The 16,158-nt window shown below is 44.1% G+C and overlaps 1 protein-coding gene across 1 annotated transcript in view; it reads left to right on the top strand.

Moving 5' to 3' along the window:
• The first annotated feature begins 299 nt into the window (after window positions 1-299).
• The window catches only part of SNTB1 (syntrophin beta 1), a 187,964-nt gene continuing 172,105 nt past the window's right edge, over window positions 300-16,158 (top strand). Inside the window, exon 1 of the mRNA XM_084864974.1 lies at window positions 300-1,178. Within this exon, the coding sequence (XP_084721100.1) occupies window positions 596-1,178 (583 nt within the window). The 5' untranslated portion in view covers window positions 300-595. The remainder of the gene's footprint in view (window positions 1,179-16,158) is intronic.

Genomic DNA, 16,158 nt, shown 5'->3' on the forward strand with positions numbered 1-16,158 from the left:
TCAGGCGCATCCAGTGAGGGGACCCCGGGGCGGGACACGCAGATCCAGCCAAAGCGCGGGTGGGAGCCCGCGGGGGAAGGAGAGTCTGGAGGAGAGGGCTGCGCGGGGTGGAGAGAAGGAGCTAGGTAAGCTGTCCCTGCGGAGATGTGAGATGCACTCCGAGGAGGGAGGCGGGGAAGGGTCCGAGGCCATGGGCTGCGGCGCCTGGAACAGGTGAGCCGCGGACCCGCCCTCGCCCTGCCCGCCAGCCTGCCTCCTACCGGCTGTCCGCGGCGGCGCTTCTCTCCGCCCGGCTCCCCCGGCTTTGGCTTTGGGGTTTTGCAACTGGCAGCTGGCGTTTTCCCTCCCCTCCCCTCGCTCAGTCTCTCCTGCTTTTAGGTGGCTCCACCCCGCCCCGGATCGGCGAGGGGGAACCGGCGGGGCTGCGGCTGCCAACTCGCGCCCAGCGCGCCCAGAGAGGAGTCCGGCGCTGCCGCCTGCTCCCCGCCCGGCGCCTTCTCCCCGCGCCCCCGGGCCCGCGGCCTCCACGCGCAAACCTTCCCCACTTTCCCCCGGGTTTGCAATCATCACATGGCATGTTAAGAATGCCGGAAAGATGGCGGTAGCGGCGGCGGCGGCGGCGGCGGCGGGGCCGGCGAGCGGGGGCGGCGGCCGGGCGCAGCGCAGGAGCGGGCTGCTGGAAGTTTTGGTGCGGGACCGCTGGCACAAAGTTCTGGTGAACTTGAGCGAGGACGCCCTGGTTCTGAGCTGCGAGGAGGGCGCCGCGTACAACGGCATCGGGGCCGCCGCCACCAATGGCTCGTTCTGCAGGGGCCCCGCGCACCCGGGCACCCCCGGAGGAGGCGCGCAGCCCCCCGACTCGCCGGCCGCCGCCGGGGTGCGCACCGCCTTCACCGACCTGCCCGAGCAGGTGCCCGAGTCCATCTCCAACCAGAAGCGCGGCGTGAAGGTGCTGAAGCAGGAGCTGGGCGGGCTGGGCATCAGCATCAAGGGGGGCAAGGAGAACAAGATGCCCATCCTCATCAGCAAGATCTTCAAGGGGCTGGCGGCCGACCAGACCCAGGCCCTGTACGTGGGCGACGCCATCCTGTCGGTGAACGGCGCCGACCTGCGGGATGCCACCCACGACGAGGCGGTGCAAGCGCTCAAGCGCGCGGGCAAGGAGGTGCTACTGGAAGGTAAGGGGTTAACGCGGCGCGCCACCCACTCACCCTCCCGGGCATCCACTCCCTCTCCCGGGCACCCACTCACCCTCCCGGGGCGCCCTCACAGGCACCCACAGGCTGTCACACCCCGGGGGGCCGCGGTGCTGCAGGTGACCTGGAGTTTTAACAACTTTTACCCACCTGGGGGCAACGGGTTCCTTCCCTAGCACTGTCCCAGGCTTTGACCCAGCAGGGGGGTGTGACATGTCAGTGTTTCTTGAACTCCTACTAGCGCCAAGCACCGGATCTGGTGCTCAGGGCAGGCCGCCTCATTGGAATGAGGGTAATCCACGTGGAGAGTGTAGGGACTGGGAAGTGGAGCTGGCAAGGAAGGGTAGGCAGGGAGAGTCACCGTCCACGCTAGGAAGCTGGCTCGCTGAGTAATAACAGCTCCGATCGTTTTCCTCCTTGGCAGTTTCCTCCTCAAAGGCTGGACAGCCCAGCATAAAGACTGAATCATAGAGGGGCCAGAGAGGGGAGGGTGGCAGCGTTTGAATGCTGAGACTCCCACCAGCCTTCTCCAGTGCCCCTGCTTTCTGCGTGGGAACTGGGGTTCTGGCTGGGGAGGTGAGCCAGCGGCCCCCACAGGCTGTCACTATGCTAAAGTTCTATGCTAAAGTTCACCTCTGCTGCCAGGTGTGTGGCAGGTCAGTCTGGAATCCGGGTTGCGCTCTGGGTGGAGGGCTGGTGAAGTGAGTTTTCTGCCTGCATTTTCCCGGGATTTTTCCAGAGGGTCGTGGAAACAACTTCACATGTGTAAACAGTTTCCCCTGCCCGTGAGGCATCTTAGAAACCATTCCCTTGAGCTGTGATGTGCCCAGGCCCCTTGTCATTGAATGTGAATAGAATAGCTGGTATGTATTGTACCCATTTGTGGTTATGTGGTGGCATGGGGAAGGGGGAGGGGAAGGCAGGAGGGCATGAGGGTAGTAAGTGGATAATACTCTCCTTTACTACCACTTCTGCATTTCTCACTGATATCCGTCTCTCTGCCACTTAGCTGGCTTTGCCCATGCCTCTGTCAGCACTCACATTGTGTAATTGTTTTATCTTGTTACCCAGCTTCTCTCTAACTGCAGACTGAGTTGTCCGGGGTCTCTCACTAAGCTATGGCCTAAATGAATACATTTAGAATGGACTTAAGTACGCATTCTGACCACCCACTGTGGTGCTGGTGTGCCAAACAGAGAGTTCCCAGTGGGGAAACCAGCTTTGTGACATGTGACAGCTGATGCCACTCCCCACCCACCTCCTGGCCTAGACTACAGAGGGTTTCCCCTCCCTCCTATTTGTCTAGAGGAGTCGTGAGATGTCTTCTTATATAATTGCTACCCTGGATCCAGAACGTGGAAGGCTGTTTGCCTTGGCTTGATGATTAACATAAGTAAACAGAAAAAAAGTTTTCTCCAGTGTGTGTTGGTTTGTGTGAGGAGGGGCAGGTGGGACCTGGGGCAGGTGTAGTTTGGACTCTAAACTCACTGGACACCTGCTCAGCTTGCAATATTTACTGTAAAAACATCAGGGGGACGAAGTCAGGTCATTCCTATTTCACTGCTCTTCCTGGTGTCTCCTGTCTTCTCCTTGCTTTCCATTTAATGGATCATGACTTAGCTAAGAGGAAAAAAAAAAAAAAGTCACCCCAAAAGAGAAAGAAAAGGTGGACTCCCTGCAGTTAAAAATAAACTTAAAGGAAAAACAAAGTCAAGCAGTGATGTGACTCCTACTGATGCAGCATCTGAAAAGCAAGTTTTGTAGAAACTTCTGACATGAAATTTCACAACACGTTGTCATGTGCTGCAGGCAGGACCTTTGGGGAAGACCTCTGGGCCTCCTTGCCAAGAGCCACCTGGGCTCAGGGCCATGGTCTTATTTCCAATCTAAGTTTTCAGAAATTGACTCCTATTAAGAGAACAAGCAGAGACCCCATTGAAAAGAGTGTCTCTTATTCTGAGGCAAAGTGTTGGTCCTAGATGTGGTGGGAGTGATCTCAGTGTTTTCCAAACTTCTCTCATGATGAGCATCACCTGGTGGAGTTGTTAAAATACGGATTCCTGAATCCCAACTTAGAAGTGCTAAACTAGAATTTTTGGGAACATATAGGTAAAATTGTAAACTTAGTGCTTTGTTATACATCAAGTTAGCTAGCACACGTCCTCTCTCTGTAGCTCAGCTTCATCGTACAGAAATCCCCAGCTGAAGGGGCTTCTCAGAACCACGGGGAGGGCTCGCTCATGTCCTGCAATGCCATCTTGATTCCAGAATTTCTATCTAGGAAAAACTTTGCAGCTGTAACCTCGAGGGACGAGAGGACTACTGGAGATATTTTTAAAATATATTCTTATGGAAAATACACTTTATAATTTAGATTTTATTTATTTATTTATTTTTATTTTTGCTTTGTTTTTGTTTTTTGGGGGAGCTGATGGAAATTAGTGTAGTCCCTCAATGGCTGCCAGCACGCACCCCATTACATGACATGCGCCCCCTAGTGGAGAGTCACTACCTCTACTAGTGGGACACTGTGAAATGGAATGCTGAACAGCAAGTTTTAAAGCCTGCCATCTAGTCTGACTTTCCACCACAGAATCATCTGAACTTCCCTGAGCCTCAGTGTCTTCTGAAGACTGGGAATAAAGATACCCGGCTGGGCATGCTTACTTTACAGGGCTGCTCTGTGGAAGAAAGAGCACTCTGAGAATAAAAGGAAAACAACAACAGCATGTATCAAATGCCCGCTGTGATTAGTTACCTTTACAATTCAAATAAAATGAATATGCGATAGCCTCTTCTAAGGGATAATCCTTCCTTTTTTATTTACTCGACTTTATGTTCCTTATTTTCATTCTACTTTATTGGTAGAATATGAAACTCTACCAATTTGTCATATACAGAAGACCACTCTTCTGGGGAAAGAATCATTCCAGTACTAATATTTCTTAAAACACTTACTATGTGTCAGGCTTCACTTGCAATTCCTTCATGTTACCTTCTAGTAACTCCATGAGGCTCATATTCTTGTTCATTTATTGATGAGGACGCTAACACTGACAGCCAGCCAGTAGGTTATTTGCTTGAAGTAACATAGCTGAGAGGATTCCAGGTCTGACATAAAAGCTCATACTTGTGCCAAACCCAGTGGATAGAGTGTTAGCGTGTGGACTGAGGATTCCCGGGTTCGATTCTGGTCAAGGGCATGTACCTTGATTGTGGGCACATCCCCAGTAGGAGGTGTGCAGGAGGCAGCTGATTGATGTTTCTCTCTCATCAATGTTTCTCTTTCTCCCTCTTCCTTCCTCTTTGTAAAAAATCAATAAAAATATATTATATATATGAAAAAGTTCATACTTGTAACCTCTAGGTGAAGCTGGTGCTCTGAGCTTCTGGGTGGAACTGTGAACTTGGGTCAGTGGGAGCCTCATCTGGGTTAGAGTATCTTCCCCACCCCTCAAATATGCTCAAGTGCTTGGAACAGCCCTGAACAGGAAATAGGAATTGTGTGGGCTACTCAGAAAGGAGGGACAGGAAGGAGAATTGAGCCTTAAAACCCTAACTCACCAAGTCTCTCTGAAAATGGAGCTGCTTCTGTGTGTCCCAACTTGACAATGAGACAGGGCCTCCATCATTGAATACAGGGCCAGCAAGGAGACTAGACTGTAATTCCAACTTAAAATAGTGAATACACTATACCAGCTAAGTCAGTGTTTAACTGACTATTCAACAATGTTAGCATCAAACATCTTCACACTATGAACTCATTTCCCATGTTAGGGAGTGGGAGCAGGCACACTGCATGTAGCCATGCAGATGTGGAACCCTTTAACTCCAGGGTGGGTACCACACACATGGGCCACCATGTGAATGGCACCCTCTGGGTTCGGCAGGACACGCCTACATAAACAGCCTCTTCAGCTCTGCGTAGGGAAGGTAGGAGGTGTTGGTTTCCCCCTTAGAATATTAATAAAATAGTAATTTGAAACATGTCAACCTGTTTGTAACTGAAGTTACTACAAATTAGTTTCTCCATAACTGTGTCAAGATGAGGCGTACAGAATATTCTGGAAGATTCATATTGGGATGTGGAGGTTGGTTGGGGGTGGACAGAATCATCTCTGGGTCCAAAAGGTTTCCCTTGGAACTAACCCAGAAAAAGTGGAAAGTCAAAGGAGGAAGTCAGAGACAATTGTTGACCTTAACCCTGTACATCAGAGCTTTCCCCCCAGGCTGCTCCCAGGAATTCTTTGCTGTTGAGCTGGTCTAAGGTGACTTTCACAATCACTTTTTCCCCTGGTGGAAGTGGGGATGGGGGGACAGGGAAGTGGTGTGCAAGGAAAGGGCAGTGATTTCGCCGGCATAAAACCTCAGGATTGGAATGAGAATTTTATCTTTAAAGAATCTTACTTTATATGGGATATACAGATCCTTTTTTTGTTTTTGTAAGGATGTACATATTCTTAAAGAATACCCAAGAACTCTGGAATTAGAGTCTTGAAACTTGGATTATTTATCTTTTAACTAACAGTTACTCTTTTTACAAGGAGATGTCTTTAGGCCTTGATTTTCTTCATTAGAAAGTTAGGTGGCTGGGGGAGGCCACAGGTAAACCTTATTTCATCTCAAATCCTATCAGTTCACACCCAGAATATATATATTTTTTCCATTTTAGAATTTCACAAATCACATAAGCTAACTCTAACTTAAATTTAAAAAAGCAAGGTAATGCTCTATTACTATTATACTGTTAACATGAACATGATGGATAAGCTATTGTTCAAAATGCTTCGGTAGATAAATGCATGACACAGCTACACCAGAGGTCATAGTGAAGGAGACGGATGCTAGGACTTGTTTGTAAAGTCACCATCAATGCACGGCTACAGATGAAGATGGGTAGGAGTCTGTGCTGTCACTTGGGATCTGGTAAAAGCTTGCACTGTTAAGTGACAGCCCCTGATATTGCAAGATGTCTAGAATTCTTGGCTCCTATCACTAAATGCTAGTTAGTGCTATACCAGTCTCCCATCCTATTACCCTCTAAAGTGCCTCCGCAAATTTCTGAACTCTAGTGGGTAGCGGGGTATTGGCCCTCCACCCTCTTGAGAATCAGTGTTCTATAAGAATGCTAATACTACTTTACCAGTTCATAATGTCTAACTTCTTGAAACTTTTTTTTTTACATACTTAATAATAGCTATAACACTTGCCTAATTCTTACATTGTGCCAAATGCCATTCTAAGCAGTTTACATCGACTAAACCATTGATTCTTACAATGAGCCAATACTATTAGTATGTCTATTTTACAGAGGAGAAAACTGAGGCACTGATTGGTTAAGTCACTTGCCAAAGAAACACAATGCAGAGGCTGAGAGTCAAACATAGCCCCTTTAGCTTTTAAGCCTCATAAAATAAGCAGATTAGGATGCTCACCCTCAGTGAGGATTAGGAGAGTGAAGTGCCTAGAGGGGCAATGATTTGTCTCAATTAGGTCTTCTGGAATCTTAGTTTTCAATTGCTGTTATAATGAATTACAGTAGTCCTCCCTTATCTACAGTTTTCTTTCTATGGTTTCAGTAGCTGACAGCCATGGTTTGAAAGTATTAAATGGAAAATTCCAGAAATAACAATGCATGAGTTTTAAATTGCACACCATGCTGAGTAGCATAAATGACAACTACACACATCAGGATTGACAAGCCACTTTTACAATTATGACCTCATTTGTTGTTCTGGTAACCCTGTGAAGGTCATTATTATCCCCTTTATTATCATCCCCCTCCTCCTCTTCCCTATTTTATAGGGAATAAGGAAGTTTTAGGCTCATAGATATTAGGTGACCTATTTGTGGGCAGTGTATGTATGAGCCAAGACTTTTAGGTGTGTTTGACAACGACCCAACTCCAAAGGAGGAACGTAGGAGAAAAGTGCAAGGATCCCCTGAGTGTCGGGGACAGCTGGGTCCAGGTGTCTCATCACTTTTGTTTTCCTCCCTCTTAATGGAAGGCAGCCAGCAACAGGGCTAGTATGTCTGATGGGAAAAACAGTAGTTCCCTTAACTGCAGTTTCCCAGTCCTCAGTCTTAGTTACCCACAGTCAACCATGGTCCAGAAATATTAAATGGAAAATAACAGATGAGAACAATTTATCAGTTCTAAATTGTGCGTCATTCTGAGCAGCGTGATGAAATCTCTGTCCTGTCCAGCCAGGTATGTGAGTCATCCCTTGATCCAGCATCTCCACTCTATAGATGCTCCCACCCATTAATCACTTAGTAGCTGTCTTGGTTATCAAATCTACTGTCGTGATATCACAGTCCTTGTCACCCCTATTTTACTTAATAATGGCCCAGAGTGTGAGAATAGTGATGCAGGCCATTCTTGGACATGCTAACAAGAAGCCATAAAGTGCTTCCTTTAAGTGAAAAGGGGAAAGTTCTTGACTTAATAATGAAAGGGGGGGAAAAAATCATACACCGAGGTGGGTAAGAACAAATCTTCTATCAATGAAATTGTGAGGAAGGAAAAAGAAATTCAGGCTAGTTTTGCTCTCACACCTCAAAGTGCAAAGGTTATGGCTACAGGACACGATAAATACTTAAGATGGGAAAGGCATTAAATTTGTGGGTGGAAGACATGACATCGTCATGGCTCAACGATCCTCCTTCTGCTATCACAGTGTCACGGGGGCAGTGCACCTGTCACACTGTGGCTATAACTCAGTGTGGCTCTGCGGGCAGGTGACCTACAGACCTTGCTGAGAGGCAAGGCCCTTGTCAAATGACCCAGCTCCCCGTGCCTACTCAGCTGCCCTGCTACTCAGCCACTTGACCCTGAGTTATACTTAGGAGGTCCTTCCTGAGCAAGACTTAGGTTTGTAATGTGGCTTCACTGACATTAGGATTTTGCCATAGTGGTCCTTTCTTTCTCTGTGGGTTCCACTGGTGTTATGATCTCCCTTTTGCATAGGGGGAAATGGAAGTGGTAGCGATTAGGGGATGTATCTGCAGTTACCTTGTGATTGAGGGAGCTGGACGTTAGATTATCTCACACTCTTCCTGCCACATACTACACACATGCAAGAACCATGCCGTGGACAGAAGGAAGTCTAGAAGGTACCAGGCGTGGCCTCTGATTTCAGAGAGCTTCCAGTCATTCACGAGGTAGGGCTTATGAGGCTGATTATGAATTACTTGAGATTAATAATACAAATAGTGTGGTTTTAACCCCACCATATACAGCATAGAACCTGGCACATGTTAGGCCTGTGGTCGGAAAGCTCATCAGTCAACAGAGTGGCAAATGCTCGCGAGTTTGCCGACCACTGTGTTAGGATGTTAAAATGTGTTAAAAGGGAAAAAAGTGAAGGACAGATGAAAAAAAGGCAGGCAGGCAGGCAGGCAGGAAGGAAGGAAGGAAGGAAGGAAGGAAGGAAGGAAGGAAGGAAGGAAGGAAAAAAAGAAGGGAGGGAATTGTCGCATTTAATGACCCTTTTTTATGACTCCCACCCTCCACCACTCATACTGTTGGACAATGATGATAAACATAATGAAAATGGTACCTTGTGTCCGGAGAGAAGAGACATAGAGAAGTGACTAAATAGACCTAGGAAGCACTTACTAAACATAGACCATTCTTGATAGACAGCTGACAGGAGAGAGCCAGACATGAATTTAAAAGTTATTGGAAAAGCTAATTATCCTTTTAATGGCATATGTAGAACCACCTTTCCTTTGCCCCCGCTGTGACTCAGGGACCTACACGTCTGAATGTGTAAGAGCACTTTCTACCCTAGGAGATGAAAACTGTCTGCTTAGATATTTTAATTGTTTCTTTTTTCGAGGTTAGGTATCAGCCTGAGAATTCAGACCATATTCCTTAAGTGACGGTGGTGTGCCCGGCCCTTCAATTCTGTTTCCACCATGGTGGGTGATGCTCTTCCCGTTCAGTAGTGCATTGTAGCTGTCACCCCGTAGAGTATGTATTAAAAATAACTTGCTACGTAGGGCTCCGTGCTTGTGAAAGGCATCTAGCTACCAGCGGTCTGTTCGGGGGAGGGAAATTATTCTTCAGGGGCTAGTGGCCTACTAAGAATTCTATTTCAAATGATGCATTTCCAAGCAGTTAATGTTAAAGAAAAGCCAGAATTTCCTCTGCATTCATACCAAGTGTTTTATATACCAAACCTCATTACCCACTTCACTGGCTTTGTTCTATAATAAGACTTGCCTTCAGCTCTGGCCTGCAGAGTGAGGCTTAAGAGGAAACACGGAATACACACCATGAAGTGTCCTCACAGACTCCAGGCAAAGGACCCCCACTCTCAAAGTGGGATAGACAAGGGGAAAAGTTAACGACTGATGGTTATTATAATGGAAGTGAAAAAGATGACCCATGCTTTTGCTGTTTAAAACTACCTCTTCCTGCGATTTGAAGCATCTTTCTTAGCACGTAGATAAGTTTGCAAAGATCTGTCTCAGCTTGGATGGGTTGCTAGCATTAATGCAATCAACAGATCTAGTGTGTTTGCATTGCTGTTCACATTTTTTCTTCCCATGGAATTCTCCCCCCCCGCCCCCCCCAAAGCAGTATTGTGCAGTGGTATCAGGGCGGGCCTTGCAGTTACTCTGTCTGGGTTTAAATTCTTGTTCTGGTTCTTTCCATCTGTGTGATCTATGCAAGTTCCTTAAACTACAAGCCTCACTTTCTTAATCAGTAGGTTCATTCTGAGTAGTGACTATGTATGTAAAGTGGTTAGCTCATGGCCTGGAACATAGTAAGCACTCAATAATTACTATGTAATATGTCACATCTTATGCTTAGCTAAGCATTATTTTCAGAGAGAGGGTTCCACCACATGTTATAGGAAGTCTGTTGGGGGTACAGGGGGTTGTTTGGGGATTGCTATATTAGGGAGCCAAGTGACACAACTGATGGCCTGGCTCTTCTGCCTGTAGGGATGAATTATGATCTAACAGGGGTCTATTTCATTGATGACTTTGAGGAGCATCAGATGTTTCCCATCAACCCCACCACAGTGCAGGCTGCTATGGCTTTTGGTGGACAAATGGGAACTGTGTCTTAAAGTGCTGATGGGCAGGAACATACCAAAAAGTGTTTTGTGAAGGGAAAGCTGGTGGGTCAGGATTTCACCTACATAGCAAACTTCAAAATCCTCTGAAACATTTGCTAGTAATTGTAAGAATGTGGATATCTTATTAGCTAAAAGAAGCCAAATGTTTCTTTTATTAAAAGTGTAAAATATTTACATAACTGTTACTAAGCCAGCATTATAGTTTTTTTATTCTGTGAATTAGTATTGTATTTCATGGAACCCTGGAAGCCATCCAATAGAAGACAGATCATTGTTTATGTGTCCTTAAGAAAGCAAAAAGGTCTAAGATGGATAATCATATAGGAAACCTGCTTCCATTTGGGAAACCCAAAGACTGTCTCTTCTGTGCAGGAATCAATGAAAAGTAAACCCATCCCATGGAAAGGAACAGCAAACAAACTCACACCTCTCACATTTGCTACTGGTAAAAGGAAGAAAAATGACATTGCCCAAGATTTTGAATTGCAAGTTGGTTCTAATAAATGTTTAGGTCTGAATTTCCAATGTCAGTGTGAGTTTAAAAGAATACTTGGGCAGATAATCCAATCTAAAGTATTCTCAGGTCAGGTGAACAACAGGACCAGCTGTAAAGACTTTCTACAAGAACTCTGCTTCCATCCAAGCCTGCAATGATCAGAAGACACATTTCCCACATCAGAGAAGATATAATAAAATGTTAATAAATGGGCAGTTTGAGTTGATGAGATATGGTGTACCATAATGCCACAAGTACTCATTGGAATACATTTTCTTCTAAATGTTTGTAAGGTCGGACCTTATTGGTACAAGGAAGCAAGGGTTACAGAGGAATGAAATGAACCTCTTGCTCTTCTAAAATAGAATAGTCCAGATGGGAGGCCAGTGTAGAGTGATAAATTACTTTTATGTAAAATACCAATCAATTTTATTGTAATAATAATAGTAACAGTAAGTTATAAAGGAGCAAATGCTGTAACAGAACTTTTGGGATACCAAGGATATAGGAAATGGAAAGGAATACTCCACAGAAGAGTGACTTATGCAGTAGGATTACATAAGCAAAATGAAATTTAAAATTTAGTTATTGGGCTATTTCAGGGCCTGCATTTCATATGCTTTCATCTGAAACATCCTTTTATTGGCAATGATTATCAAGGTTAATGACTTCTCATTTTGCTTGCAATATTCATATATTGTCCTCTGTTTTCTACTGCATTTTAGAATTTGTCTAAATCAAAATAATTAATTCCTTTGCCTGCCTTCCTTATACCATTTCTCTTGCTTCATGTTAAATTATATATTCTAGTATTAAAATATATTATAATGGCAGTATAGGTATATTATTTATATTAAATATATATCTACATATCACTTATGTATTCATATATTTTAATATACACTGAGTGGCCAGATTATTATGATCTCTGAACAAATAACAATCTGCCCACTCAATATATATATATATATATATATATATATATATATATATATATATATGAGGTCCTGTGCATGAATTTGTGCATGGGTGGGGTTCAGCCAGCCTGGCTGGGGGGAGGGGACATGGGAGGTTGGCCAGCCTGCCTGCTGGTTGTACTCCTGGTCGAGGGAACAATTTGCATATTAACCTTTTATTATATAGGATATACACTGAGTGGCCAGATTATTATGTGTTCAGAAATTATAATAATCTGGCCACTCAGTATATATTCTAATATTCTAAATAATATGTCTATACTCCTATCTTGATATATCAATGTCAGCCATTATTAACCAAATCAACCTATGTTGATAAAAATATAATTATGTCAGTATCATTCCATTTTTTTCAGCCAAGAAATATTCTATGATCAGGTTTCTTGCATTTACTAATAGCTTCTCTTTTTTTCTTTGTGCTTAATTTTCGTATACCTATCTCAAGTTTCTTTTTTCAAAATGCATTATCAGATTTATCGAATCCCTAGCAATAGTGTTTTTTTCAAATGCTCACACACAACAAATAATCTACCCATTCTGTTTTTGTTTGTTTGTTTTTTTCTTGGAACCCTGCCCCTCTGGACTGGTTCTCTCCTGGCCTGGTGCATAGCCATTTTCCTCAGGCTGATATTGCTTTCTCATGGGTCTCCTTCCCTGGAATCACTGTCAGCTTTACTTTTGGTTTACTCCCTCGTTTTGCTGGAGCACATTACTTTTTTAAAATATATTTTTATTGATTTCAGAGAGAAAGTAAGAGAGAGAGAGAGACAGATAGAAACATAAATGATTGAGAGAGAATCATGGATTGGCTGCCTCCTGTATGCCCCTTACTGGGGATCAAGTCTGCAACCTGGGCATGTGACCTTGACCAGAATCAAACCTGGGACCCTTCAGTCCGCAGGCTGATGCTGTATCCACTGAGCTGAACCAGCTACGGCTGCTGGAACACATTCTTGAGTAGCTTCCTGAGAAAGAATTTTTGGGAGGTAAGTGTATGAAGCTATTGATTCTCTCATTGGCTTGATACTTTGGGTGTGATAGTCTAAGTTTGCTATCATTTTCCCTCGACAGTTTCCAGAGTTGCTGGGGCCATGGTGCACCAGAGTGAGCAGAGATGATCTAAGGTGGGCAACAGAAACTCTTGTAGCCATTCAGAAGTGATCCCTTTCCTGTTTTGCCTGGAGTCTCTGGGTCTTGTGGACTGATTTTCCTTTAATGGTGCTTCAGAACACATTAACAGCACACCTCTCCTTTCATAAGACTATTCCTGTTATGGCAACAAAGAAACCATCCAGTCACAAAGTGACAGTCCAGAGCTTGGACTGGGTTTGAGCAAAGTATACAAACTAGCTTTGTGACCTCAGGCAAGAGCCTTACGGTGAGGTGAGGAATTCAGTTTTCTCACTGGTAATGTGAGGATAACAATGCACTTCCATAAAGGTTGGGGTGAGAATTAAAAGAGTTAATACAGAACCTGATACAGTATCTGGCACGCAGAGTTTAAAGTGTGTTGGTTGTTATAGTTGTCTTCCTGCTCTAGACAAAATGATCCTAAGAAATGGAATTAGGTCTCGCTCATCTTAAAATCGTAAGCAGAACAGAATTGACCCATTAGCAATTGTTCATTGGTTATTAGTCTGGGACCAGAGGCAGAAACAAGCAGCTTCAGGTGGTAAGATTTACTAACTGTATAGTAATGGACATGGCATTGGGTGAACAAATACTTAAGAATGCCTTCTGACCATAGGCCTTTATTATATCAATCCTGGTTGAAACAGGGCCTAAGTTAACAACGCCAACTGTGCAATCCTGATCCTGGCTTTGAACACTTGGAAAATAGAATTTTGAAATGGATTTACTGGTTTCAAATTTTTTACATGGTTTACAATTTTTATATGGGTACATTTTCTTTTAAATTATAACTTGTGTTCCATAATCATTTTGACGAAAAATGCCCTCTCCAAAAATTTCTTTTTGCCTCAACAATTATAAAATACCAGAAGACCATGTTTCTAGTATGGTACACTTATCATCTGTATTTATGGGGGAGAGGGGAAGAGAATGGAGGAGGGAAGAGGGGGGGAAGAGAATAGAGGAGGGAAGAGGGGGGAATAAGTATGACTTTATAACTGATCCAAGTACTAAATTGTGTTTTCTGAAAATTCCAGAAGAATTATCTGAAAGTAGAAACTTTTTAAAGAATGTATCCCAGACACTGAATTTTAAGATTCCATTCTCAGCAGCTACTTAGTTTTTCAGGTGTGTTTATGTTCATATATTTGTGTGCACATAATGTAAAACATGCACACAAAATATACTTTGGGAACATTGAACATTTACTTGATACAGTGGTAAAGACAGAACATAGGTGGAAAACACATAGATGGAAAACGCACAGCACACTATAGGACAGCTTTGCTCAATGAGTGTTACAGATAGTTTGTGCTACACATATAATGAGGGAGGAATCTGAAAGCTGGGGCCAGTGAGGAATGCTTTTGCAGAGCCAGGGCCTGAACTAGCCCCAGAGCAACTCATTCTTATCTGCCCAGCCTACTTCCACACCGTGGGAAAGCAGCATGCTTCCCTCCGGCTCCTCACCAGCCCTTCCCACCAGGGGCAACAGTCAGATTCTTGGGGGCAGGTCCCTCTAGAGATCCCACTTCACATGTTTTCCTGCTCATTCTTCATATTAAGAGCTGTTTTATTGATTTTTGTTGTTGTTGTTTTTTAAAATGTATTTTATTGATTTTTCACAGAGAGGAATGGAGAGGGAGAGAGAGTTAGAAACATTGATGAGAGACAAACATCAATCAGCTGCCTCCTACACCCTCCTTCTCCCCCCCGGGATGTGCCTGCAACCAAGGTACATGATCTTGACTGGAATCAAACCTGAGACTCTTGGGACTGCAGGCTGATGCTCTATCCACTGAACCAAACCACTTGGGGTTGATTTTTTTTATTTTTTTATTTTTTATTTTTTGTCTCTCCTCTCCAATCTTTCTACCACAGTTACAGATTTCACACCTTGTTTTAGGTTGAATGTACCCCCTCCCAATTCACATGTCACAGTTCCAACCTCCAATAATTCAGAATGTGACATTTGGAAATAGGATTGTTGCAGATCTCAGTAGTCACAATGAAGTTGAAATAGAATAGGGTGAGCCCCCTATTCCAGTGTGAGCTGTACTCTATAGAAATGGAAAATTTGGATACACACACACACACACACACCACCTTTTGAACACGAAGGCAGAGATCTGGGTGATGCTTCAATAAGCCAAGGAACTCCGAAGGTTGCCAGCACACCACCAGCAGTTGGAGAGAGAGGCATAGAACAGATTCTTCCATGCAGTTCTCAGAAGGAACCAGCCCTGCTGACACCCTGATTTCAGACTCTGGCCTTCAGAACTGGGAGAGAAGGGCTTCCTGTTGGTGAAGCTGCTCGGCGTGTTATGTTTGTTATGGCAGCTCTAGCAAATGCATACACTTTCTAGAGCAGGTTTTAGGATAAACTTGATGGAACTTTAGCAAGGAGTCTGAGGAGTGAATGCATAGTAATTGAATTCTAGCACGCTTTTCTTTGTCAAATGTCTAATGACATCATTTGATTTTTCCTAAGTGTTAAGATAAATTCCTCATCACCTCTGGGCATGTGAGTCAGCACCAAAGAGGGCTGGGCCATGGCTACGTTATTGCTAATTGATCTGTGTTCGAGGAATAGGTGGGGATTAGCTCTCTGTTTTGTTACATAGCCTTGCTGTACAGACTGTTACTTGTGAGCAATTTCTCTACTTTCTGGATGAGTCAAACCCAGATATTCATGCTATTAAAATCATTAATGTAGTTCCCTCAAATCTTCACATGTGGGGTGGCTGGATAAATTACAGTTATTTGATACATGTAATTGTTCTCAGTGGAAATATGCCCCACATATTTCACGAGACATACGTATGCTAAAATAAAAAAAAAAAAATCTGCTGCTAATCGCTAATCTAAAAGTCAAAGTTAACTGGGCATACTGTGCTTTTATTTGCCAAAGCTGACAACCTTATTTACATGGCTTTCGAAATTGTAGCCTGCAGCCAGCCAGTGACAGAACCACCAGTCACTAGAGATAGACTAATCAGAGGGTGAAGCATTGGAAAATAGTTTTATAAAGATAAAAATAAATCCAGAGGTGACCCTGGACAGATAGTCCAGTAGGTTAGAGCATCACCCCATACACCAAGGTTGCAGGTTCAATCCCAGTCAAGGCACATACAAGAATCTACCAATGAATGTATAAATAAGTGGAACAACAAATTGATATTTCTTTCTCTCTAAAAATCAATATATAAAATTTTAAAATAAATAAGTAGAGAAACTGACCAAAAGTCTTGGCTATAGTCCTT

The sequence above is a fragment of the Pipistrellus hanaki genome, assembly GCF_964339955.1.
Source record: "Pipistrellus hanaki genome assembly, chromosome: 17".
NCBI lineage: Eukaryota > Metazoa > Chordata > Mammalia > Chiroptera > Vespertilionidae > Pipistrellus > Pipistrellus hanaki.